Raw genomic sequence first — 25,322 nt, 5'->3', positions numbered from 1 at the left:
CCCGCCGTGCACCAGCTACGTGCCTGCCGGGCTCGGGTGGAGCCCGGGACCCTTCGGGCTGCAAGTGACGGAAACCAATGGCCGACAGAAACAGGGCACCCGGCTGTGCCTGGGCCTGTGCGCCCAGGTGGGGAGGGGAGCTGGCGGGCTCCGTTCTCGTCTCTGAGTTTGGTTTCATTCATTCTCCCCGGCAGCCCCAACTCGCGGGCGGTGGGCGCTGTCGGGGTCCTGGGTGTGCACCCAGCCGGGCCTCCGGGTAACAGCGGGACCTGCGGCCGCCGTTCTCTGGTCTCACCCACCTGCCGGGGGATTCCAGGCGGAGCGCCCCTCGGGCTGGGAGCCCTACGGGCAGGGCCCGGGTCCTGAGGGGACGCCCCGGGCCCCCCCGTGAGCATCTGGGGGCCCCGCGGGCAGGGCCAGGCCCTCCTGCCTCCCCCCGGCTGACAGCGCCGCGGATGGGGCACTGGCAGCCGCTGACCCGCGGGAGCCGCCGTCGCTGTCCCCGCCCCCGAGGCTGGACCAATGGGAGCGCGCCTCTCCGGGCCCTGCCCAAGGGGGCGGGGCCTAGGGCCGCGGGCTGGACCAATGGGAGCGCGCCTCTCCGGGCCCTGCCCGGGCGGGGCGGGGCGAGGCCGCGCACGGGCAGGGCGCGCCCGGGCGGGCCGGCTGGCTGGGAAGATGGCGGCGGGAGCCCTGGCCGCCGCCGCGGAGCGGGCCCCGGGCGTCCGGAGAGCGCGGGCCGGGGCGGGGGCCGGGCCATGAGCACGCCGCCCTCGCGTCCCCGAGCCGCGGAGCCCGCCCGCCCCTCGCCATGGCGCGGCTCGCGGACTACTTCGTGCTGGTGGCGTTCGGGCCGCACCCGCGCGGTGAGTGCCGGGGCCGGAGAGGGTCGGCCGGGGCGGGCGGGCCGAGGCCGCCGGGCCAGCGTCGCGATCGTCCGGGGCACCTGCCGCGCCGGCTCGGGTCCGGGGTCCTGGGTCGGAGGCGGGCGGGCGGGCGGTGAGAGGGATCGGGCCGCGCCGCCGCCGCACTCGGGGCAGAGCCGGGGCAGGCAGCGCCTCGGCGTCGCCGCGAGGAGAGCGGGCCGGGCGGTCGCCTCCGACTCCCCGTGGGTGGGACGGGCTCCCCGCCTCGGCCGGCTGCCGGGTGGCTCTGTCTCCAGCGACGCGATCGTCCGCTCACGAGCCCCTCGCAGACCCCGGTGCCTCCGGCCTGCAGCACAGGCCCGGCGCGGGGTGTCCCCGGCCCAGGGGGTTGGGCGGGTGCAGGCGAGAGCGAGGGGTTCGGGGGACCCTGCACCTGGAGATGGTGGTGGAGCTGGAGCTGGAGGGTTTCAGGAGGAAATGGGGGAGAGAAGAGCCTTCCTGGCGGAGGCCCACGTCCGCAGGCCTGCAAGCCCAGCCGGGCGGGGGTCAGCGTGCTGCCTGCTGTCCGTCCGGGTCCGGGAGGGCCTGTCGGCGGTCAGCGCCGTGTCTGAGGGCCCTTCAGCGCAGGGACAGGAGAGCACAGCCCGGCCATGACATCAGCAACAGCGGGCGGCAGCGCCTGGGGAGCAGCGCCCGTGCCAGGCCCTGCACAGCCCTTTGTGTGCCTGACCTCACCCTCTGGGGCAGCCCACCCAGGTCTCCCGCCTGGTGCCCCGTGCACAGCGGGCACAGCGGGCTTGGGAGGGGCTGGGTGCCTGGTCCTAGGCCCGCGATGGGGGCTGGGCGTGCTGTGTGGTCGGGATGGCTTGTGGTCAGGCTGGGCTGAACCCTGAGCCTGTGGTCCACCCTGCAGCTTGTCAGTCCTGCTGTCAGTCACCACCCGGGACCCAGGCTTCCTCTCCTCCTTGCCTGCTGGGCCCTGCGCCCTGCAGACCCTCCTCTGGGCCCTCCCACTCAGGACTCGCTCCCCGCTCTGCTCCCGGCTGTCTGAATGCACCCCTGACACCGTGTCCGCGGGGAGCGTGTCTTCTCCTCCGAGGCGGAGTTCTCACGGCAGGAACCATTCTGCACACGGGGGACGCACTGTCAGTGGCGTCCAGGCCAGAGGGGTGCATGGGATCCAGGGAGCAAGGCCGGCCCCCTGTGAGGGGCTTGGGCTGGGTGCTGGGCAGGGGCTGCGTGTGCAGAGCAGGCTTGGAGGCTGATGGTGCTGAAGGTGGTGGGGGTCGGGGGAGGAGGCAGAGACCGTGCTGACGGTGTGACAGCAGACGAGGGGTGTGGAGGGCGAATATGAGGGAGGCAAGAGGAGGCAGGGTGGGCTCCGTGACCAGCTGGCTGGGACGTGTGTGCTCATGGGTATGCACCCCACAAGTATGTGCCCTTTGACCAGGACGGGAAGGCTGGAGCCCACAGTGCCCACTTTCCATGAGTAACAGGAAGGAGTGATTCCCAGGCTGTCCACTGCCTTGGGGGTGGGGCTCTGGAGCCCCAGGACCACTGCTCCAGGCTCCTGGCCAGCCACCAGCCTCAGGGCTTCCCTTGGCAGGACGTGTCCATCCCTGTGAGGAACAAGCCCACAGCCGGGTGCCTGCTGAGGGGCCAAGGGCAGAGGAGCACTAGGTGGGGGTCCGCAGTCCCCACTTCGCCACCTGCTCGCTCTGTGACCTTGGCCGGTCTTTAGGCCTCTGCACCCCAGTTTCCTCATCTGCAGATGGGATGAGTCACGCAGACCTGCCAGGCTGCCATGAGATGAGACGGACACACACATGGAGCTGTTCACGTGGCGGCTCCAGGCAGTGCGGGGTGTCTTGTTAGTGGCGAGCAGCAGGTGTGTGGACACCCCTGGGCACAGATGGAGCGGGCCCCTCCGTGGGAGGAGGAGGGGCCTTGCGTGCTGGAGGCCTAGGACATTAGGGCAGGGATGCCGGGTCCGTGGGTTCGGTGGAGAGGTTGGGGAGAGGTGGATGTCTTGGCCTGGACCTGGGCCTCCTGTCCAGAGCTGCTGGGTGCAGGGCCTGGGTGCTGAGTCCCAGAGTCTTGCCAGAGGGAGAGCATCCTGGTTTCATGGTCACGACCTGGCAGACCTCTCCAGGGGAGAGGGAGGGGGGAAGGAGGGACCCCTTTGTTCATCGAAGAGGGTGCATGCCCCTCCCCTGGTGAGCGGGAGCACCTCCACACCAATACAGGCACCTGTGCTGGTCTGGGAACATCTCAGGTGCCAGACAGATCACCTCTGTCCACCTCCCGGCCTGGCAGGGCCCTGGCAGTGTCTGCTGACTGAACGCCGTGTGGCCAGTGTGTCTTTGGGAGCCAGAGATGCCCTTGACCTGACCAAGTGGCCGAGGGACTAGGGGCTGGCCCCTCCTGGCCCCCCCCTGCCCCGGCATCTGAGAAGACCCCCCTCCATCCCATGGCCTGGCCTCTCGGTCCTGACGGAGCTGAGCTGCCACATTCCTGTGCCCATCACTCTCCCCACCCATGTCCTGCCCTCCCTCTGGAGCAGGTTGGGGCTGTTTGGGTGGCCTCGGTTGGCTCCCAGCCCCCACCTGGAAGTCGAAGGGTCCTAGCCGGTATGGCCTGACTGAGGAGGCTGTGAGCAGTGGTTATGGGGCTCCAGAGCGCCCAGCGCCTGTGAGGCCGCAGCCCGTCTGCACGGATCCTGTGCTGTGGCCGGGGAGCAGGAGGGCGCTGCCTGCCTCTTCTCTTCCTATGGCTGGGCTGGTCCCAGGGCATGTGCACCCTCGCTGGCCTCTGCCCACAGTGCAGGCTAGCCCAGGCGGCCTCCAGGCACTCAGCCTGGCACTGGTGACGGGCGCTGCCAGCAGATGACAGAATGCATGCCCCGTGTTCTCCCGCCCCCATCAGCCTCAGCCCACACGGGACTGGCTGCCGGGATGTGGCTGTGGGAGGAAGTCTGGTCCCTGTCTGTGTCTCAGGGGACCTAGTGCCCTTCCTCCTAGGGCCCCCCACCCCCACCCTGTGACGCAGGGCTGTGCTGGTCCCTGGGGTAGGGGCAGCTCTGGTGGGGCGAGGAGCAGCAGCAGGTCGCCTCCATGGCCACAGGGCTCCCTCGGGTGGGGGTGCAGAACCCTGTCCACGTCCTGGGGGAAGAGGCGCCGAGAGAGCTGCCTCAGGGTGGGGCCCACCGCCAAGCTGCAGCCTGGCCCCTGCCAGCACAGACCGAGGTGTGGGCTGGGGTCTCAGAGGGGTCAGGAGAGCCAGGCCTCTCTACCGCGTGTCCTTCCGGGAGGCTGCATGCCTGGAGCGCCCGGGCTCCGGAAGCTGCCCTGCACTCTGACTGAGGAACCTGTTTGCTTGTGGGGTGGAGTGGGGCTGGCTGTGGGCGGATGGCGGTGTAGCCGGTTGTGTGCATTCAGCGAGCGCTAATTAGGCTGTGGTCTGTGCCAGGCTCAGGTGTGCGATGGGTACACAGTCGTGGCTTCTTGCTCACAGAGCTCCCATTTGGCCCAGCCCCCCAACAGGTGTACAGGAGTCGGGTGTGGTGGAGGGAGGCAGGGCCTGCAGGCCCCAGGCTCGGGCAGCAGACAGCTGCCTGAAGGAAGGGGCGGTGTTGGGCTGAGACCTGAAGGTCAAGTTTGGGGTCATCGTGGCCCAGAGAAGGTGCTGGTGCCGTGAGCATCCCTTGCCCTGCCCAGCCACCTGCCCCTTAGGTGGTAGGGACAGGTCAGGAGTCGCCTCCAGTTGGTTCTTCGGAGGGTGGGGCCCTGCGAGTAAGAGTTGACGTTTCATACGATGAAGGGAGGGAGGGAGGGGACGGTGGACAGTGGCCAGCTACTCTGTCCACGTCCTGGGGGAAGAGGCGCCGAGAGAGCTGCCTGCCTGCCTGCCTGGGAGGGGGGCTGTGGGGCAGAGCTGCACACCCCCTCCTTCCTCCGCCTCTGCCCCATGGCAAGAGCTGGGTGAGCCCTGGTGTCAGCCAGACCTGGGCCCAGATGTGGTTTGGAGTCCACACCCGTCGGCCTCCAGGGAGCTTGGGGGAAGGAGCCATGGGTGGCCCTTGGGCAGGGGGCTGTGGGCATGTGTGTAGGTACGTGTGGCACCAGCAGACATCTGTCCCTTTCCCCACCTCGTCTTGGCTGCCACCTTATCTCCGAGTGTCGTGCTTGGGGGGGGGGGGAGGGGAGCAGGAAGCTGAGGTTTTGTGAGTCAGTCATGGCCCCTCACCGCCACCTCCAGCGCCACCTCCAGCGCCACCTCCAGCGCCAGCCAGAACCTCCTGTTGCCGACTTGGTGCTGCCTCAGGACCGGGAGGTGGTCTCCTGGGAGGGCGCTTTCTGACCTCAGGACCGGGCCCACCCTCACCTGTCGCCCGGCTCTCTGCTGCCCGGGCAGTGGTGAAGCTGCGCGAGCAGGGGAGGGCCTGAGGTCGAGTGTGGGAGGTGAAGGTGGGAGGCTTGTGTCTTTCCTGCTTCGCTCTGCCAGCCTGCGGGGCGGGAGCTGGAGGAAGAGCAGAGACTGTGTCCTTTCTCCCAGAGTCCCGAGAGGCCAGATCCCCCAGCAGGGCCCGGTCATGCCTCCAGTTTGGTTCTGGGATGAGGAAGAGCCACAGGTGTGACCTTGACCTGGAGCAGTGCCTGGCCACAGAGTGGGGGAAGCAGACGAGAGGGGCATAGTGGGCCCTGGGGTTCCAAGGAGTGGAGGGGTCTCTGGGGAGCACCCTGGGAGTTAGGCTGGGAGGCAGCTTCCCTGGGGCACAAGCAGGGACGTGGGCCTCCTGCCCCAGCCCTCCTCCCTGGCCCTGGGTGGCCGTGCACAGCGGCCTCCTGTGCACCCTCCGCACTCCTCTGGGGGTGCTCTGTCTCAGAGGCAGTGGGCACCGTGGTCTTTCCCTGCCACAGACACTGCGTGTGGGACCTCTGTGCCTCTCAAGTGAGCCTCGGCTGACGGTGAGGCAGAGCCAGGGAGCCGGGCTGGGCTCCCGGCTGCGGGCGCCCACTGTCCTGGTGCCAGCTGTCAGGCCGGGGGCGTCGCGAGGGCCTAGTGCCTAGGCTGGGGGTTGGCTGGGGGACAGTGTGGAAGGATCGCCCCTCGCTGGAGGGGGTGCGCTGTGCAGTCGGCTGCGTGCAGGCTGCAGTGGGTCCTGCGGGTGCTGACACTGGGCCAGGCCTGGGAGTGGGAGCCAGACAGAGGCCCGTCCCACAGCAGGCCTTCTCTCTGCCCTCTGGTGGCCCTGGGGTCTGTGGCTGCCTAGTGGCCTCTCTCAGGATTATTTTTAGGGAAATTATAGGTCTGGGAGCTGAGGCCAGCCTGGTGCCAGATGAGGACGGGGGGGGGGGGGGGGGGGGGTAAGGGGGGAGCGGGGACACGTTTCCACCCTGGGCTTCGAGGCTCCTGCCTGGTGTGGGTGGTGGTGGTAGTGGCAGGTGCTCTGACCCCTTGCTCCTGTCCTCAGGGAGTGGGGAAGGCCAGGGCCAGATCCTGCAGCGCTTCCCGGAGAAGGACTGGGAGGATAACCCCTTCCCTCAGGGCATCGAGCTGGTGAGTGGGGTGCTAGCTGCTGGGGGGGGCCAGGCCCCGCTAGGGACAAGGAGATGTCTGAGCTGCTTCAGAGGGTGGGGAGCAGGGGCACTGGCTTGGCTGGCAGGGTGCTCGGTGCCCACATCCTGTCATCCCTCCCTCTTCACTATGGGGACCATGTCCTGCATCATAGGGTCTTCACCCCACCTAGACTATTACTCCCTTTTGTGGGGGGCGGGCTAGGTCAGGAGGTGAGGTGCCCCCGGTGGCCCAGGGAGGTGCTATCTGCTGCTCTGGCACCTGGCATCCAGGCCCTGGCTGTGCGCATACTCCGTGGCAGCGGCAGAGGGAGCTGACCCCTGACCCCTCCCTCCCACAGTTTTGCCAGCCCAGCGGGTGGCAGCTGTGTCCTGAGAGGAACCCACCGACCTTCTTTGTTGCTGTCCTCACTGACATCAACTCCGAGCGGCACTACTGTGCCTGCTTGACCTTCTGGGAGCCGGCAGAGCCCACGCAGGTCAGCTTGGGGCTGTGCCCCTGCCCCTGCCCCTACCCCTGGGTGTGTCTCCCTGTCTGCGGTTGTCCTGGCACCTAACCCCATGGAGCCTGGAGTTTCCGGAAGAGTCACCCGTGTCCTGCTGGGTTCACGGGACCTGCCTGGGAGCCAAGCGAACAGGCTTCTGTCCACAGGAAGCCGTGTGCTCGGAGGATGCTGCCGGGAGGGAAGAGGAAGCCGGCAAGGGAGGCTCAGGGCGACTGTCACCTGGCACGCCCGGCCCACCTGGCCAGCTGTTCGCTCCGAAGACTCTGGTGTTGGTGTCTCGGTTGGACCATGTGGAGGTGTTCAGGGTGAGGCGGGCAGCCAGGCCCCGAGGCAGGGCGTGGGTCTCCCAGCGGCTGCTGCCATGCTCGTCTGTGGCTCTTGCAGAACAGCCTGGGTCTCATCTACACCATCCACGTGGAGGGCCTAAACGTGGGCCTGGAGACCGTGGTCGGGAACCTGCTCACCTGCATCATCCCCCTGGCTGGGGGCTCACAGGTGGGTCTTGAGGCAGCTGCTGGGCCCTCCTTGCGCCCGTGGCTGTGGGGGTGGGGCTGTAGGCACTCCAGAGTCTAGCCTGGGCGGAGCACGGCCCCAGGCCTTGGACACGCGTGTGTCTTGGTGCCACTGCCAGCTGCCATCCTTCCTTGGCCTGCCTGCTCGCCTGTGTGTCCGTGTCGCCTGGCTCTCTACCTGGCACCTGTCAGTGTTTCTGTCCTCTCGCTCCTTGGGTGTGCTGTCTCTGGATGCTCAGCCTCTGTCCGAGCCGCCATGTGCGAGTGTGTCTAACTGTGTCTCTCTGCCCGTCTGTCCTGTGCAGCTGGACTCTGTTGAGGACGGAGTGGTACGGACTCTTTGTTTCTTCTGCCCACCAGGCCCGTCCCTGCCCCAGGTCAGAGGCCCCGAGCTCTCTCTGCAGCACTGCTCGGGCCAGCAGAGGCTGGTGTGGCCTTTCCCTCGGGCCTGCCGCTGCCCCGGCCAGTCCCACTCGGGCCCTGTCAGCCCTCCAGGCCTGCTGAGGCCACAGAGCTCTGGGCTGACTCGGGACTGGGCGGGGCCCCTGAGCACCACTTTCTCTCTTCCCACAGAGAACCATCTCTTTGGGGGCGGGTGACCGGCAGGTCATCCAGACCCCACTCACTGACTCCCTGCCCATCAGCCGCTGCAGCGTGGCCCTGCTCTTCCGCCAGCTAGGTGAGCCCGCCGCTCCAGGCCTCCCTTTCCTCCCCTGGCCGGGGTCAGAGGTTGAGGCTGTCACCCTGCGTGGGGTGGGGCGGGGCGGGGCCTGCCAGCCTGTCCTCTCCCTTCAGGCATCACCAACGTGCTGTCTTTGTTCTGTGCCGCCCTCACTGAGCACAAGGTGCTCTTCCTGTCCCGGAGCTACCAGCGCCTCTCAGAAGCCTGCCGGGGACTCCTGGCCCTGCTGTTCCCGCTCCGATACAGGTGCCTGCCCGGGCCCCAGCTGCCACCCAGCCCTCTGCCTGGCCCCTCTGCCCAGCCCCCTCCTTCCTGGCACCCACCTCACTGAGCCCGGCCTTTGCAGCTTCACCTACGTGCCCATCCTGCCGGCACAGCTCCTGGAGGTGCTCAGCACGCCCACGCCCTTCATCATCGGCGTCAACGCAGCCTTCCAGGCAGAGACCCAGGAGCTGGTGAGGGCCCCGCTGGTGTCCGCCCTGCGCTCCAGGCCCTGCTGGCTGGCCTGCGGGTCCCTGACCACGCACCGCCTTTGGTCCGCAGCTGGATGTGATTGTGGCTGACCTGGATGGAGGGACGGTGACTGTCCCCGAGTGTGTACACATTCCACCGCTGCCGGAGCCGCTGCAGAGCCAGACCCACAGCGTGCTGAGCATGGTGAGACCGAGGGAGGGCGGGCGGACAGGGCCTCAGCGCCTGGGCTGGTGCGCCTGACCGCGCTCCTCTCCTGCTTAGGTCCTGGACCCGGAGCTGGAGTTGGCAGACCTCGCCTTCCCACCCCCCACAACATCCTCTTCCTCCCTGAAGATGCAGGTGGGGTCATGCCTTCCTGTGCCCTCTCCGTAGGCCTGCCGCCAGCACAGCACAGCCACCCCGGCCGCGGGGGAGGTGGGAGGGCAGGCGCTGAGCTCCGAGGGCCCTGGGCAGGAGTGGTGGTCAGTGCTGTCACAGGCATCCCCGCGCTCTGTGTGGAGGGGACTGGAGGGAGAGGAGGGTCTGAGGCACCTGGGGAGTCTTGAGCAGGGCCCCCACAGGGTTTGGGTTCGAGGAGGTGGAGCCTGGAGTGGGTGGAGGGTGAGGGCTGCCTGTGCAGGGGCCGGCACTCACCTGCACTCACCTGCGACCCAGGACAAGGAGCTGCGGGCTGTTTTCCTGCGGCTCTTTGCTCAGCTCCTGCAGGGCTACCGTTGGTGTCTGCACATGGTCCGCATCCACCCGGAGCCTGTCATCCGCTTCCACAAGGTGGGCATCAGGGTGGGCACAGCGGTCGGGCAGCAGTCAGTGCCTGCGGGCTGACCTCCTCGTGCACCCCAGGCAGCCTTCCTGGGCCAGCGTGGGCTGGTGGAGGACGACTTCCTGATGAAGGTGCTGGAGGGCATGGCCTTTGCGGGCTTCGTCTCGGAGCGCGGGGTGCCCTACCGTCCTACGGACCTGTTTGATGAGGTGTGCCCTGCCCCAGCTGGGAGGAACCCCCCCCTCCCCGTCCTGGTCAGGGCCTGACGCTCTCTCTCCACAGCTGGTGGCCCATGAGGTGGCGCGGATGCGGGCGGACGAGAGCCACCCCCAGCGGGTCCTGCGTCACGTCAAGGAGCTGGCGGAGCAGCTCTACAAAAACGTAGGTGGGCGGCCCGGGTGGGTGGCCCGGGAGGCCACTCTGCGGCCCCAGCCCTGGGAGCTCTGGGAGCCCTGGTCTGCCCGCCCACGCCTCCTGTGCCCCCCAGGAGAACCCGTACCCCGCCGTGGCTATGCACAAGGTGCAGAGGCCGGGGGAGGCCAGCCACCTGCGGCGGGCACCCCGGCCCTTCCCCCGGCTGGACGAGGGCATGGTACAGTGGATCGTGGACCAGGCCACGGCCAAGATGCAGGGAGCACCCCCCGCTGTGAAGGCCGAGAGGAGGACCACCGTGCCCTCGGGGCCCCCTATGAGTGCGTAATCGGGGGAGGCCCTGAGTCTGGCCCGGGTGGGTGTGAGGTCAGAGGTGAGTGCGTGCTCTGCTCCCCAGCCGCCATCCTGGAGCGGAGCAGCGGGCTCCATGGCAACAGTGCTCGCCGCCTGGAGGTGGTTCGAAACTGCATCTCATACGTGTTCGAGGGGAAGATGCTGGAGGCCAAGAAGGTGAGGGCGCTGGGCGCGGGGGGCGCTGGGTGTGGGGGCTCTGGGTGCGGGAGCGCTGGGCCCCAGCTAGGTCTCCTCACCTTCCATCAGTTGCGGGAGCTGGGCTGGCAGGAAGGGCAGTGGGTGCCAGGGCTCAGGTCCCTCCAACTCAGTGGGGTTCAGTGAGAGCCATTTCTTTCAATTTTCTCTTTTAACTTCATTGGAGGGACGTTGGCTAATGGCTCACATGTGTTTCAGACGGGCACTGTGACACGTGACCTGTATATTGCGGTGTGTGCGCCCACCCACATTCAGATCGTCTTCCATCACCATGTACCTGGCCCCTTTGCCCTTTCCTGCGCCCCCACCCCCCAAAGGCTTCTTCATCCTTCACAGAAAGTGTTGACCCACATGTTTTTTTAAAAAACGGATAGAGCCCTAGCCAGTTTGGCTCAGTGGATATAGCGTCAGCCTGGGGACCGGAGGGTCCCGGGTTCAGTTCTGGTCAAGGGTACATGCCTGGGTTGCAGGCTCGATCCCCAGTAGGGGTCCTGCAGGCGGCAGCCAATCAATGATTCTCTCTCATCATTGATGATTCTCTCTCTCTCTCTCTCTCTCTCCCTCTCTCCCTTCCTCTCTGAAATCAATAAAAATATATTTTAAAAAAATAAAAAATAAAAAACGGATAGAAAAGGGAACCCACTCACTGCTTTTGGTGGTGCTCACGACAGCTGGGGGTCGCGGGACAGCTGTCCGGGTTCCCCCTGCCATAGCGGCGGGGCCCGGGGGCGGCAGTTCTAGTCGTTGCCCAGTGAGCAGCAGGCTTGTGCTTGGGAGGAGGCCCGGCGAGCTCGCTGAGCGCTGTGCTGTGCTGTGCTCAGGGCCCGTCGGCGCCCTGGCTGATGCGCGTGCAGCCTGCATCCTCCTGCCTCTGCCTCCGTGCGCTGTCGCGTGTGGAGCCCTGAAGTCCCAGCGCCTGGCACACCTGAGGGCCCTGTGTTTACAGCCTGGGCGCCCGCCCTCCAGGGCACAGTGGGTGGTCCCTGTGTAGTCAGTCACGTGCCCTCAGCCTCTGTGCTCCATCCCCAGCTGCTCCCTGCTGTGCTGAGGGCCCTGAAGGGGCGTGCGGCCCGCCGCTGCCTGGCCCAGGAGCTGCACCTGCACGTGCAGCAGAACCGCGCCGTCCTGGACCACCAGCAGTTCGACTTTGTCGTCCGCATGATGAACTGCTGCCTGCAGGTGAGGCGGCTGGCACGGGGCCCGCAGGGGCCTGAACTACACGGGTGTGGGGCCTGCAGAGGCTCCCGGGTCTCCATGGGCACAGGGCCCACAGGTGCCTGGCTCTGCCAGCGGGTGGGGGAGGCCCTGGTCTGTGGGTGGGTACTGGGTTGTCCTGCCCTGAACCTTTGAACAGCCCAGGGCAGCCTGGGGAAGGTTCAGGAACCGTGGTGGTTGGTGCCCTGGGAGGCGAGGCGTGGGGAAGGTCTGACGGCTCTGCCGCTGCCGCAGGACTGCACGTCTCTGGACGAGCACGGCATCGCGGCCGCTCTGCTGCCCCTGGTCACTGCCTTCTGCCGGGTGAGTGCTGGTGGCCCCGCGTGCCCCCCCCCCCCGCCCCCCGCCCCTTCCCGTTGCCCCGCTGACACCCGCCTGGCCTCTGTAGAAGCTGAGCCCGGGGGTGACGCAGTTTGCGTACAGCTGCGTGCAGGAGCACGTGGTGTGGAGCACGCCCCAGTTCTGGGAGGCCATGTTCTACGGGGATGTGCAGACCCACATCCGGGCCCTCTACTTGGAACCTGCCGAGGACCGAGACCCCTCCCAGGTGTGTGAAGACTCCCGGGCCTGGGAGTGTGTGTTGGGGGGGGGCGCTTGCCCGTCCCGCTCACCCTCGGCTATGGCAGGGCTGGGAGGAGCCTGCAGAGGAGGAGCGCTCGGCCCTGGACGTGGCGTCCGAGCAGCGGCGTCTGTGGCCCATGCTGAGCCGCGAGAAGCAGCAGGAGCTGGTGCAGAAAGAGGAGAGCACGGTGTTCAGCCAGGCCATCCACTACGCCAACCGCATGAGCTACCTGCTGCTGCCCCTCGACTCCAGCAAGAGCCGCCTGCTGCGCGAGCGCGCGGGGCTGGGCGACCTGGAGAGCGCCAGCAACAGCCTGGTCACCAGCAGGTGGGTGGGCCTCCGCGGGCCTGCGGGGGGGGGGGGGGGGGGGGCGGGCTCGGTCGTGAGGCCCGTACCCACCATGCCCTCCCGGCCCAGCATGGCGGGCAGTGTGGCCGAGAGCTATGACACGGAGAGTGGCTTTGAGGACGCAGAGACCTGCGATGTGGCCGGGGCTGTCGTCCGCTTCATCAACCGCTTCGTGGACAAGGTCTGCACAGAGAGTGGGGTCACCAGCGACCACCTCAAGGGGCTGCATGTCATGGTGCCAGGTATGGGGGGTCTGGGTCTGGACACGCTCCCCGTGGGCCCTGGGCGTGGCCCCGGGTGAGGACTGTTGTCTCCCAGACATCGTCCAGATGCACATCGAGACCCTGGAGGCTGTGCACCGCGAGAGCAAGAGGCTGCCCCCCATCCAGAAGGTGCGTGGGGCCTGGAGGGGCGGGGCCCCTGGGCCTGGGCTGGGTCCTGAAGTGCCGCTTCTGTGTCTGAGCAGCCGAAGCTGCTACGGCCTCACCTGCTGCCCGGCGAGGAGTGTGTGCTGGACGGCCTGCGTGTCTACCTGCTCCCCGACGGGCGTGAGGAGGGCTCTGGGGGCAGCGGGGGTGGCCCCGCCGTGCTCCCGGCCGAGGGCGCCGTCTTCCTCACCACCTACCGGGTCATCTTCACGGGGATGCCCACCGACCCCTTGGGTGAGCCTGTGGACACGCCTCTGCCCTGCCTCACACCTGGGGCTTTGGAACGAGTAGGACTCTCCCTGCCTCTCCTTCCCCATCTCGGGTGCAGGTCCCTGCTTCCCTCCCCCTGCCCGGCCCTCTTAGCCCTGAGACCCCGACGTTGGGACCTGTCCCCTCCCGTCCCCTGATTCTGTGCCACCTGTCACAGTGGGAGAGCAGGTGGTGGTCCGCTCCTTCCCGGTGGCCGCACTGACCAAGGAAAAGCGCATCACCGTCTCGACCCCCGTGGAACAGATCCCGCAGGACGGGCTGCATCTGCGCTCCTGCACGTTTCAGGTGGGCCCTCGGGGCGGGGGGTGATCTGCCAGCTTTGGGGCGCTCCTGTTTGCTCTACGGGGCCCCCATCTTTGAGTCTGTGTCTGGAGTGTGCTGCATAAGCTCAGCACGACCCAAATGTACACAGATGAGGAGGAAGCACGGTTAGAGGCCGAGCTCCGCCGCCTGACAGCCACACTGGCCGGTGGCGAGGGCCCGCGTGCCCAGTGCTGGCGGCGCTCCCTGGGAGCGACACACCCGCCAGCCCCAGGTGTGCACAGCAGGACGCAGAGGCAAGGGGGCCCTTCACAGCCGGGCGCTGGGCCTTCCCCGACCCCCGGGGCCCATCTGGTCGCAGGGTGTTGACCATCCATCTCGTTCGGGAGGCACAGGGCTTCCTGTAGGCTCGCCCGCCTCTGGTCGTGGCCAGGCCTGGGGCCGCCCAGACCTCAGAGGCCTGTGTCTGATGCAGCTGCTGAAGATGGCCTTCGACGAGGAGGTGGGGTCCGAGAACGCCGAGCTCTTCCGCAAGCAGCTGCACAAGCTGCGGTACCCGCTGGACATCAGGAACACCTTCGCCTTCACCCAGGGCTCCGCGCACACGCCCGGCCGGCCGCCCCGCACCGCCAAGGACAAGGGTCCCTCTCTCAGGTGTGGAGCGGGGCCCGGTGCCAGGGAGCCCACGCCTCCCAAACCGCTGGGTGCAGGCCTGTGCCTGTCTGCTCACTGCTGACCTCGCACTCCAGGACCCTGTCCCGGAACCTCGTGAAGAACGCCAAGAAGACCATGGGGCGGCAGCACGTCACTCGCAAGAAGTACAACCCCCCCAGCTACGAGCACAGGGGCCAGTCCCCCGAGGACCAGGAGGATGAGATCTCAGGTGGGGTGCGGGCAGCCCTGGGTGCTCGGGGTGCAGACCCCTGTGCAGGGGCCCTGGTGCTGTGGGGTGACGGCTCCTGTTGCCTGGCCTACCCAGTGTCAGAGGAGCTGGAGCCCGGCACGCTGACCCCGACCTCGGCCCTGAAGCCCTCCGACCGCTTGACCATGAGCAGCCTGGTGGAGCGGGCCTGCTGCAGGGACTACCAGCGCCTGGGCCTGGGCACGCTGAGCAGCAGCCTGAGCCGCGCCAAGTCGGAGCCCTTCCGCATCTCCCCGGTCAACCGCATGTACGCCATCTGCCGCAGGTGCGTGCTGGCCTGGACGCCACGGGCTGGGGTGCTGCCTGCAGCCGCCTCGCCTCACCTCACGCCCCCCCACAGCTACCCGGGGCTGCTGATCGTGCCCCAGAGCGTCCAGGACAACGCGCTGCAGCGCGTCTCCCGCTGCTACCCGCCAGAACCGCTTCCCCGTGGTCTGCTGGCGCAGCGGGCGCTCCAAGGCCGTGCTGCTGCGCTCAGGGGGCCTGCATGGCAAGGGTGTCGTCGGTCTCTTTAAGGCCCAGAACACGCCTTCTCCAGGTACCCTCCCTCGTCCTCATGCGTGCCCTGTGCCCCGCGCCCCGTGCCCACTGCCCACTGCAGCTCTGCCTCCTCCCAGGCCAGTCCCAGGCGGACTCCAGCAGCTTGGAGCAGGAGAAGTACCTGCAGGCCGTGGTCAGCTCCATGCCCCGCTACGCCGACACCTCCGGCCGCAACACCCTCAGCGGCTTCTCCTCAGTCCACATGGGCGGTCATGGTGAGGGGGCTCATGGGCCAGAGGACTTTTGGGGGTCATGGTGACATTTATGGAGGGCAGGTCAGTGAGGGGGCAGAATGTTTGGGGTCTGAGACGGGGGAGGAGGTCCAGCATGGGACCAGGTAAGTGCCCGGAGCCCCTGGTCTGACCACTCCCATCCCCCGCACTGCGCTCCCCGACCTCCTGGTCGTCCATGGACACAGTGTCCCTCCTGCATCCCCTCAGTGTCCCCATGGCCCACTCCATCCAGCCACCCTCCCTCTTGGCTTCTCTCCTTATCTGTCCTGGCCCCTTGGGCCTTGTCTGCACTTGTCTCCCCATCCCTGTCCCCACCCCGGCCCCCTCCGTGCACACTGGACCCTCTGTCCCCAGGTGGCCCATGCTGGCGGGACTCGCCCTCCCTCTGTCCATGCCAGCCCTGCCCAAGAGCCCGCCCTCTTCTGTGGCTCTGCCCTGCACGCAGAGAAGGCCCCAGGCCCTGAAGGTCGGGCGGAGGGCCTAGGGGCCATAAGTGGACCCTCCCCTTTGCTGCAGGGACATGGGCAGGGTGGCCCCTGTAGAGGGGTGATCTGGCCTCCTGGGCAACAGGTGGGGAGCCTATTAGGAGGTGAGCCAGGTGGGTGCTGGGTGCGGGGAGAGGCTCGGATTTCAGGAACCACCCATGAGGGCCTCGTTCTGTAATGAGGGAGGAGTGTCCTCCTCGGGGTCCCACTCCAAGGCACTTCCTTCTGCATCCCCCTTCCCACCTGATCTCAGGCTTCTGCCTGACCCCAACCCCCCCACCCCCCCACACCGTGTCTGACCCCGTCTCCCCCGTCTGCCTCCATTCCTTCCATCTGACCCCGTCTCCCCATCTGACCCCATCCCCCCATCTGACCCCGTCCCCCCATCTGACCCCGTCCCCATCTAACCCCGTCCCCCCATCTGACCCCATCCCCCCATCTGACCCCGTCCCCATCTGACCCCGTCCCCCCATCTGACCCCATCCCCCCATCTGAGCCCGTCCCCCCATCTGACCCCGTCTCCATCTGACCCCGTCCCCCCATCTGACTCCGTCTCCATCTGACCCCGTCCCCCCATCTGACCCCGTCCCCCCATCTGACCCCGTCCCCATCTAACCCCGTCCCCCCATCTGACCCCATCCCCCCATCTGACCCCGTCCCCCCATCTGACCCCGTCTCCCCATCTGACCCCGTCCCCCCATCTGACCCCGTCTCCCCATCTGACCCCGTCCCCCCTGGCTGCCGTGGCTCAGGTGCCACGTGAGGGCCACTTCTCCGTGAGCCCCGCCCCGTGGTGCAAAGGGGATGTGGTGGTTGCTTCTTGGTCAGACCTCTCTGGTTCCCCCCATCCCTACCCTCGTGCTTGTCCGAGTTTTTCTCTGCAGTTAACACGCTGGGGTGACAGGTGGGTTTTGGGGGCTGGTGGTACTCCCCCCAGGCCAAGCCTTCCAGATGCCCGTAGTCCTCCTTGATTCCGAGCCCCCAGGTCTGCGTCCTCCACCCCTGCCTGTGGAGGAGGGGCTCCAGCTGCACGAGGCTTCACACGCTCCCTCTGCTGTCTGAGCAGCCTCCCTCCCCCCTGGCCTGTAGCCGCAGCCCCCACTTGAGGGCTCATGTCCCCCGTGTGTCACCACTTGCTGGGCACTAGGGACAAGGGGGCTGGGAACGGGCAGCCAGTCGTCCTGGTGGGAGCTCATGGGGATGTCCTCTGGGGCACAGGTCTGACTTTCTCACTCCTCAGCACTCTGGTTCGTGGCTTCTGCTTTTCCACACATCAGAGGCCACCTTTGCATGCGATTGTGGGGACACGGTGGCACTGCCACCCACCCTTCCCTGTGGCCACCTGGGCACTTCTGGCTCCACAGCCTCCTGGTCCCCCAGCTTCAGGGCAGCCCAGGCTCCGTCCACGTGACAAGGACACCTGTGTCCTCCCTGGGTGTGCCTCCTGTCCCCGCGTGGAGGGGCTGCGCTCGTGGGCAGGGCCGTGTCCCTGCTGCCTCCTCAGGCGACCAAGGCTGGATGCAGGCTTTGGGGCAGCTGCCTGGCGAGGTTCCCTGTGCCTCGAGCGGGGCCGGACCAGCCTGTGAGCCTTGGGCCATCCTCCCCGGTGGACAGCACCGCTCAGCCTGGGGCTGGGCCGGGCCATCTGTGTCCTTGACGGCACGTGCTCCCTGGCTGCGGCTGGGAGCTTCCGGATCTGGTGGCTGCTGGGAAGAGGCTGCTTGGTGGGATGTGCTGTGAGCGGCTTGGGGCCGTGCTGTGGGGTCCAAGGGCCCAGGGACAGGTCGTAGAGGAGGTACCTGAAGGGGGGCCCAGGGTTCCTGCCTCCTCTGACCCTTCCTACTGCCCCTGCCAGAGCACCTGGGAGAACCCTGCAGGTTAGCCCTGGCGTGGACCCTGCTGTCCGAGGGCTCCTGGGGGGCTCGGTGGAACCCAGTCCTGCATGTGGCCCCTTTGGTCCACAAGACCCCATGCTGGGCACCCGCGTGGGCCTGGGCCAGGCCTGAGCCTTCTTTCTGCTGTGCCCCCAGTGCCCAGCCCCAGAGCCAGGGTCACCACGCTGTCCAACCCCATGGCGGCCTCGGCCTCCAGACGGACCGCGCCCCGAGGTACCGTACCATCCACTCAGGCTGGCCCCACACCTGGCACAGATGCCCCGTGTGACTGAGTCGTCGTGGCACTAACGACCCCCCATGCCTGCCACTAACGCCCCACACAACAGACGGGCATAACCCGCCCTCCCACAGCCCTGGGCACTAACCTGGCACCCAGTCCTGCCCCTGCCCCGGCACTGACGCAGGCTCAGGCCCCTCAGGGTCCTGCTGGCCTCCCCGCCTCCCCGGGAGCTCAGCCCCAGGTAAGTGGTGCCCGGCCCAGCTCGGGGGCTGACCTGGTCTCTCCGTGCAGGTAAATGGGGCAGCGTTCGGGCCAGCGGGCGCAGTGGTGGGCTCGGTGGTGATGTGGGCTCCCGGCTCGCAGGCAGAGACATGCGGGGGCCCCCCCAGGCGAACGGGGCTCCCCCAGATTCAGGTTTTCCGCGGCCCCAGCGTGCAGCCCTCTACATCATTGGGGACAAGGCCCAGTTCAAGGTGACTGGTCGGGGCGTGGGGCCGGGTGGGGCCGGGAGCCGGGCAGGTCTCACCGTGTGCCCTCCTCCAGGGCGTGCGACCAGACCCCCTGCAGCAGTGGGCGCTGGTGCCCATCGAGATGTTTGAGGCCCGGCAGGTGAAGACCAGCTTCAAGAAGCTGCTGAAGGCATGTGTCCCGGGCTGTCAGGACTTCGAGTCCGGCCCCACCTTCCTGCGCTCGCTGGAGGATTCGGAGTGGCTCACCCAGGTCTGCACTGCCCCTGCCCCAACTGTGGCCGAGGGCCATCTGGGGGGGAGGGGATGGGGAGGGGCTGTCGGGCTCCCCCAGGTGCTGGGCCCTTCACTCACTGCTGCCAAGGGCAGAGGAGGTCTTGGCTCACTTATCCAGCAGGATTGGGCCCTGGGAGGGAGTGATGGCCACTTCCCACCCCGGTCAGGGCCACTGCTGTCCTTGGCGGGGTGCTGTGCATCCCAAGGACTGGCCCCCTCTCCAGTGCTGGGGGCTGGGGAGGGCAGGAGGCAGCAGGGGTCGGCTGTTCGTCGCTGTGCCTACTTTGCCGGCTACCCTGGGTGCATTGCCCACCTGGCTGCCCTCCTGGGGACGTGTGGGTCCTGGGCTGGTCGGGGCTGGTCTGAGGCTGCTGGTCCCTGCAGATCCACAAGCTGCTGCATGTGTCGGTGATGGTGGTGGAGCTCCTGGACTCGGGCTCCTCCGTGCTGGTGAGCCTGGAGGACGGCTGGGACATCACCACGCAGGTGGTGTCCCTGGTGCAGCTGCTCTCGGACCCCTTCTACCGCACCCTGGAGGGCTTCCGCCTGCTGGTGGAGAAGGAGTGGCTGTCCTTTGGCCATCGCTTCAGCCACCGGGGGGCCCACACCCTGGCCGGGCAGAGCAGCGGCTTCACGCCCGTCTTCCTGCAGTTCCTGGACTGTGTGCACCAGGTGAGTGGGTGGCTGTGCTGGAAGGCTGAGCCCCCAGGTCCTGGTCCCTGGCTCCTGACCCCTAACCTCTGACCCTGCACAGGTCCACCTGCAATTCCCCATGGAGTTCGAGTTCAGTCCCTTCTACCTCAAGTTTCTTGGCTACCACCACGTGTCCCGCCGCTTCCGGACCTTCCTGCTGGACTCGGACTATGAGCGCATTGAGCTAGGTAGGGGCAGGAGGTGGTCGGGGCAGGGTGGGTGGGGGCTGGCTGGCGGGGCTCAGTGCTGCCCCCTGCAGGGCTGCTGTACGAGGAGAAGGGGGAGCGCAAGGGCCCGCAGGCCTGCAGGTCTGTGTGGGAGTACGTGGACCGGCTGAGCAAGAGGACGCCCGTGTTCTACAACTACGTGTACGCGCCCGAGGACACGGAGGTGAGCTGGGCAGGGCCTGGTTGAGCCAGTGGCCTTCTCCTGGCCCAGCTCCTCATGCCACGCCTGCCCCCAGGTCCTGCGGCCCTACAGCAACGTGTCCAACCTGAAGGTGTGGGACTTCTACACCGAGGAAACGCTGGCCCAGGGCCCCCCCTATGACTGGGAGCTGGCCCAGGTGTCCCCGGAGCCCCCGGAGGAGGAGCGGCCCGACGGGGGGGCTCCCCAGAGCCGGCGCCGCGTGGTGTGGCCCTGCTACGACAGCCGTCCCCGCGCCCAGCCCGACGCCATCTCACGCCTGCTGGAGGTACGCGCGGGCCACACCCACCGCGTGCCCTGACATGGGTGTGCGTGTGTGTACGTGTGTGTGCGTGTCCAGTGGCCCTGCCCTTCACCGGCCTGCACGCTGCCTGCCCGCCTGCCGGGGCCTGCCCTGTCCTGGATGCAGGCAGTGGTGCTCTGGGCCTGTGCACGCTCCCTGCCGCCAGGGTGTTGGCCCCGAGGAAAGGCAAGGTTCTCCCAGGTCCTGGTGCGCCAGCTCCCACCCGTCTTCTGGTTCACCTGCCTCAGGTCCCCTTCCGAGAAGCGTGCCCATGGGCCTGGGAGTGTGGGGTTGCCGCCGGGCCTCCTCTCCTTGGAGGTCATGTCTGCTCTGCCTCAGGCATCGGGATCTATTGGGGCCAAGGCCCTGGGGCAGGGAGGAGCCCTGTGAGCTGGGGGGTGGGGGCTGGGTGGCAGGGACGCCCAGCAGCCAGAATTCTCCACGGTGGCCAGGCAGTCAGGAAGGCTGGACTGAGTGGCTGTGGGGGATAACTCAGCATCTTGGAGCTTCTGTTTCCTTGGGGAGAGCAGAGGTGCTAATTCCTGCGTCTCAGGGAGGTGGTCGTGCAAACCAGCAGGAGTAGGTTTCTGCAGGGCCACGCTGGGCCTGGCCTGAGGGCACCTGCCACCAGGGGCTGGGGGAGCACAGGGCCATGGGTTTGTGGGTGAAGGTGACCCACAAGCACAGGGAACACGAATAGACTTGGGGTCTGGAGTGAACTGTGCACTAACTTCCTTACAAACAACCCCCGTGTGGCACGTTCTCGTCTATACTTTGACTTCGACTGCATGTGTCTTTATATTTGAGTTTCTTTTACTCAGAATGTGGTTGGGTCTCACCTATTCTGACGGTTCCTTTTATTGGAATTTTTACTCTGTTTACACTTAATTGTTGATGTGGTTTGGTTGAAGTCTAGCATTTTGTTATTTTCTACTTCATTTTTTTTGTCCCTTTCCTAACAATTAGTTGTTAGTATTCCGTGTTATCTACTTATCAGGCTTTTGAGCTATACCTCTTTGTGTTACTTTTAGTGGTTGTGAGGGACCCCAGTAGTCAGTCCTCCCTTATCCATCCATGGTTTCAGTTACCTGTAATCAACTATGATCCAAAAATAACAAATGGAAGATTCCAGAAACAGTTCATCCATGTTAAATTGGCGCATTATCCTGAGTCGCGAGATCCTGCACCCGCTGTCCTGCCCAGAACCCTCCCTCCCTGCCCCCCCAGACGTTCCTTCCTGTTAGCCACGGCGGGGCGGCCTCACCTGGGTTGTCAGCTTGACTCACTGTATTGCAGTGCTCGGTTGAAGTCGCCCTTGTTTTACTAAATAACAGCCCAAACCCATTCACATAACTTACTACAACATATAAGTCAACTTGATTACTATTGCTGGTAATCTCTTAGGATGCCTGATTTCTAAGTTAAAGTTTATCGCAGGTATGAATGGACAGGCGAAAACACAGTACAGATGGTAGCTGGGTACTGTTCACGGTTTCAGACATCCCGTGGGGGTCTTGGCACGTGTCCCTGCGGATAAGGGGCTGACTGAACAGTCTTGTCTTGAATTCTCTGTGCCACCTGACACACAGACCCCGTCAGCACCCTCCTCATCACCCCGTCTGTCTGTCATGTTGTCATCCTGCAGTTTACTTTCACCTGTGTTACAGATACACAGGAGGGATGGTGTTTACATAGTCAACTTGGTTTTAAAGAGATGAGGAAATGAAAAAGCCTTCTGTAATTGCCATTTTCAGTATTCTTTACTCTTTTATTGTAGATCTGATCCAGTATTATTTCCCTTTGGCCTGTTTCTTGTAGTGCAGGTCTCCTCAGCTTCTGTTCACCTGAAAGTGTCTGCATTGTGCCTGTATTTATTAAAGGGTGTTTTCGTTGTGTATAGAATTCTAGATTGACAGCTTTTTATACTCAGTCATTTAAAAATATGATTCCCGATGTTTTCTGGCTTGTAGTGTTTCTGATTAAAAGTTGGTCTCATTCTTATGGTTGTAAACTGCATAAAGTACCCCTTTTTTTTCCTCTTACAACCTTTAGGATTTTTCTCATCTTTGGTTTCAACAATTTGACCATCACATGGTTTTTCTGTGTTCATTCTGCTTGGAGCTCTTTAAGCATCATAAATCTATGGGATGATAGTTTACATCAAGTTTAATACATTTTAGGCTATTATTTCTTTTAAAAGTTTTTTTCTTCACAATCTCTCCCTTCTTTCCTCTGGGACTTTATTTTCCCATAGGTCATTGAGGCTGTTTTTCCCTCCTGTCTTTCCTCTCTGCAATTCATTTTGGAGGATTTTTATTACCTTGTCTTCAAGTTTATTTCTCTTATGTGTATGTGCTTTTAAGTCTATCTAATTAATTTTTCGTTTTAGATATTTTTCAGCTCTAGAATTTTTTTTCATAGTTATATTCTCTGCAGAGTCCCCATTTGTTCAACCATTATGTCCATCTTTTTCTTAAAATCTTGTGTGGTAATTGAGTACCAATTTCATTTGGGGGCTGTTTCTTTTAACCTTTCCACTAAGTATGGGTCTCATTTTCCTGCATTTTTGTTGTCTAATCATGTTTTATAAGCTGGACACTGTGGGTTCCGTATTGTTGAACATTAGGAATGTGTTGTCTTCCTTGAACGTGTCTTGAGTTTTATTCTTCCAGGCAGCTCATGGGCTTGTGTGTCGGCTGGTCTTCTCTGGGTTGTTTCTAAGCTTTGTTAGGGCAGCTCGAGAGACACCTTCCCAGCTCTGGTTCAGAAGGGCCCTGCTCCACAGGTGTGGCCCCTCCTGGGTTTCTGCTGACGCTGTGTGTGCTCGCAAAGAGCCCGGCTCTGGGTGTCTCGCATTCCTTCATCTCCCCGCAGCGTGTCCCCTCCAGGCTTGGATTTAGCTCACAGCTCCTTAGTAGCTGCTCAGGCCTCGTGACATCTTGCCTGTCACATGGCAGTTTTTGGCCACTCAGGAGGCCTCAGTGTGGGTTTCTGTGCCATCCCTCCTCTCCATCGCCGCCCTGCGGACCACACACGTCGGCCTCCCCAGCCTCCTGGCGGCTGCCTCCGCAACTCGGCACCTCGGTGCTTGGCTCGGGCTCTGCCTCCCGATTGTGGCCGTGGCCCTGGTGTCACCGTCTCAGGGCCTCTGGCCGCACTGGTCCAGCCCATGGTTGTCTACGGCGGCTAGTCAGGAGCTGATCACTGTTGTGACCAGAGGTGGACGTCCCGCCTTCGGGGGCACTTTAGCCGGCAGTTCCGTTGTTGCGTTCTGAAGAGCGCGTGCCTCTTTTCTGGTAGGGATTGGGTTTCCCTTTGTGCTTCAGCCGTTTCCCTGCCGTAGCCTGTTTGGGTTTGCAGTGCCCTCGTTATGTTGTGATGCCTCTTACTTGTTTGGTCACACTTCCAGCTGTTGTCTCTAAATACTGATTTTGCACCTCCCCCACCCTGTCTTCTCCTTTTGTCCTGTTAATACACGTTAGCCCTTTTCCTACTGTCTCACTTTCCTGTATTTTCTTCCTTTTGCTGTTTCACGTCCCAGGCTGGGTACTTCTGAATAACGCTAGCTCCTCGATTCTCCTCAGGAGCTGCAGCGGCTGGAGACCGAGCTGGGCCGGCCCCCTGAGCGGTGGAAGGACAACTGGGATCGGGTGAAGGCTGCCCAGCGCCTCGAAGGCCGGCCAGACGGACGTGTGAGCGGGGGTGGCTGTGGGGGGCTGGGTGGGCTTGCTGCCAAGAGGTGGTGGAGGCCGCCTGGCACTGACACAGGCCCATCTCCTGCCCCCAGGGCACCCCCAGTTCTCTGCTGGTCTCCAGTGTGCCCCACCACCGCCGCTCGCTGGGTGTGTACCTGCAGGAGGGGCCTGTGGGCTCCACCCTGAGCCTCAGCCTGGACAGTGACCAGAGCAGTGGCTCAACCACATCCGGCTCCCGCCAGGCCGCCCGCCGCAGCACCAGCACCCTGTACAGCCAATTCCAGACGGCGGAGAGTGAGAACAGGTGCGAGGCACCGCCCACTGGGCTGTGGGCACCTCTGGGCTGGGGGCCTCTCAGATCACGGAGCAGGTGCCCTTGGGGAACTTCTGGTCATTCTCGGGGGGGGAAGGACTTGTGGGGGGACCTGACAGTGGCTTGAGCTTCAGCTCAGTTGCTGGGGACACAATAGTGGCTTGGAAGGGGTGTGGGATGTAGAACCGGTGACCACAGCCCAGCCAAGGTGGCTGCAGAGCAGAGGGACAGGGCTGTGGGTACGGGTGAGGGCAGGCAGGGTGCCAGGTGAGGTTGAAGTAGGTTCCTGGTGAGGCCAGGGCCTGGCGGCTGCATCGCCCTCTGGGCCCGGGGAGCTGCTGGATGTTCCTCCCCGTCCACAGCGCCTGCCATGTGTGCAGGGCGGCTTCACAGACACCCGAGGCTCTGATGTGGGGGGCCCTTCTCCGCTTTTCTGGGGCTCCCTGGTCAGTGCTCAGCCTTGCTTCATTTGGGGACAGGGGTGCTGGTCTTGCTAGGACCGGCCAGGAGGGGAGGAGACAGCTGGGCCTGGCTGGGCGCTGATGGCCCTGGTTCCACTATCAATGCAGGTCCTACGAGGGCACCCTCTACAAGAAGGGGGCCTTCATGAAGCCCTGGAAGGCCCGCTGGTTCGTGCTGGACAAGACTAAGCACCAGGTGAGTGGTCAGTGGGCACAGGGTAGGCAGGGGCTAGGACCGGCCCTGACTTCCTGTCCCCCTCAGCTGCGCTACTACGACCACCGAGTGGATACAGAGTGCAAGGGGGTCATCGACCTGGCGGAGGTGGAGGCCGTGGTGCCTGGCACTCCCACCATGGGCGCCCCCAAGACCGTGGACGAGAAGGCCTTCTTCGATGTGAGCTGTGACCAGGGTGCAGGAGAAGGTGGGCGGGCAGGCAGGGGGCTCCGTGGGGTGGGCCGAGGACTCAGCTACCCACCCTCCCCAGGTGAAGACGACTCGTCGTGTTTACAACTTCTGTGCCCAGGACGTGCCGTCAGCCCAGCAGTGGGTGGACCAGATCCAGAGCTGCCTGTCAGACGCCTGAGCCCAGCCCTGCCCGGCTGCGCTGTGTCCAGTTACAGACCACTAGGGGTGGGCAGGGCCCCCCGGCCATGTTTACAGCCCCCACCCTTGACAGTATTGAGGCCCAGCCCCCGAATTTGTGTGTATAGCCCCTGCCAACCCCATCCTGCCCACCCTGCCCGCCTGGCCAGCTCTGACTTATTTTGGAGTCCTGGCTGAGCGTTGGCGGGAGGCGCCATGGTACAGCCCTCTCGGTGGGCCTGTAAATAGCCCAGCCCTGTCCGCGTGGTGGCCCCGGCGGCCCGCAGGCACCCTGTTCCTACAGAGTCTATAAAGAGAACTAACTATGTGCCACACGCCTGCGTCTCCTCAGCTTCCCAGAGGAAAGGACCCAGGTCGGCCGCGTCGGGGTCTAGCACTCTGCCAGGTTGTCCACAGCCCTGGGGCGGTTCCCTCGGGCCCCTGCTCTG

The 25,322-nt window shown here is 64.9% G+C and overlaps 1 protein-coding gene across 1 annotated transcript; it reads left to right on the top strand.

Annotated features, from left to right (window-relative positions):
* Positions 1-666: 666 nt before the first annotated feature.
* On the top strand, positions 667-25,206 carry SBF1 (SET binding factor 1). Its single transcript, XM_070411350.1, is given in 41 exon segments — positions 667-866; positions 6,340-6,425; positions 6,784-6,921; positions 7,095-7,253; positions 7,333-7,443; positions 8,034-8,139; positions 8,256-8,388; positions 8,489-8,597; positions 8,686-8,799; positions 8,878-8,955; positions 9,271-9,384; positions 9,457-9,585; positions 9,659-9,757; positions 9,864-10,068; positions 10,146-10,258; positions 11,327-11,476; positions 11,747-11,815; positions 11,901-12,059; positions 12,139-12,401; positions 12,492-12,664; positions 12,741-12,814; positions 12,889-13,084; positions 13,278-13,405; positions 13,857-14,035; positions 14,131-14,264; positions 14,361-14,568; positions 14,644-14,713; positions 14,715-14,841; positions 14,921-15,058; positions 17,592-17,669; positions 17,968-18,149; positions 18,220-18,396; positions 18,804-19,091; positions 19,174-19,300; positions 19,372-19,502; positions 19,576-19,806; positions 23,406-23,513; positions 23,609-23,820; positions 24,399-24,486; positions 24,553-24,684; positions 24,776-25,206. Coding segments are annotated over 41 exon segments (5,670 nt in total). The 5' UTR covers positions 667-811; the 3' UTR covers positions 24,875-25,206.
* Positions 25,207-25,322: the final 116 nt, after the last annotated feature.

Source organism: Myotis yumanensis, unplaced genomic scaffold (genome assembly GCF_028538775.1).
Source record: "Myotis yumanensis isolate MYYU_CA2020_CCGP unplaced genomic scaffold, mMyoYum1.0.hap1 SCAF_3, whole genome shotgun sequence".
Lineage (NCBI taxonomy): Eukaryota > Metazoa > Chordata > Mammalia > Chiroptera > Vespertilionidae > Myotis > Myotis yumanensis.
Note: the sequence above shows the minus strand (reverse complement) of the source record. Positions and strands in the feature narration are given on the sequence as shown.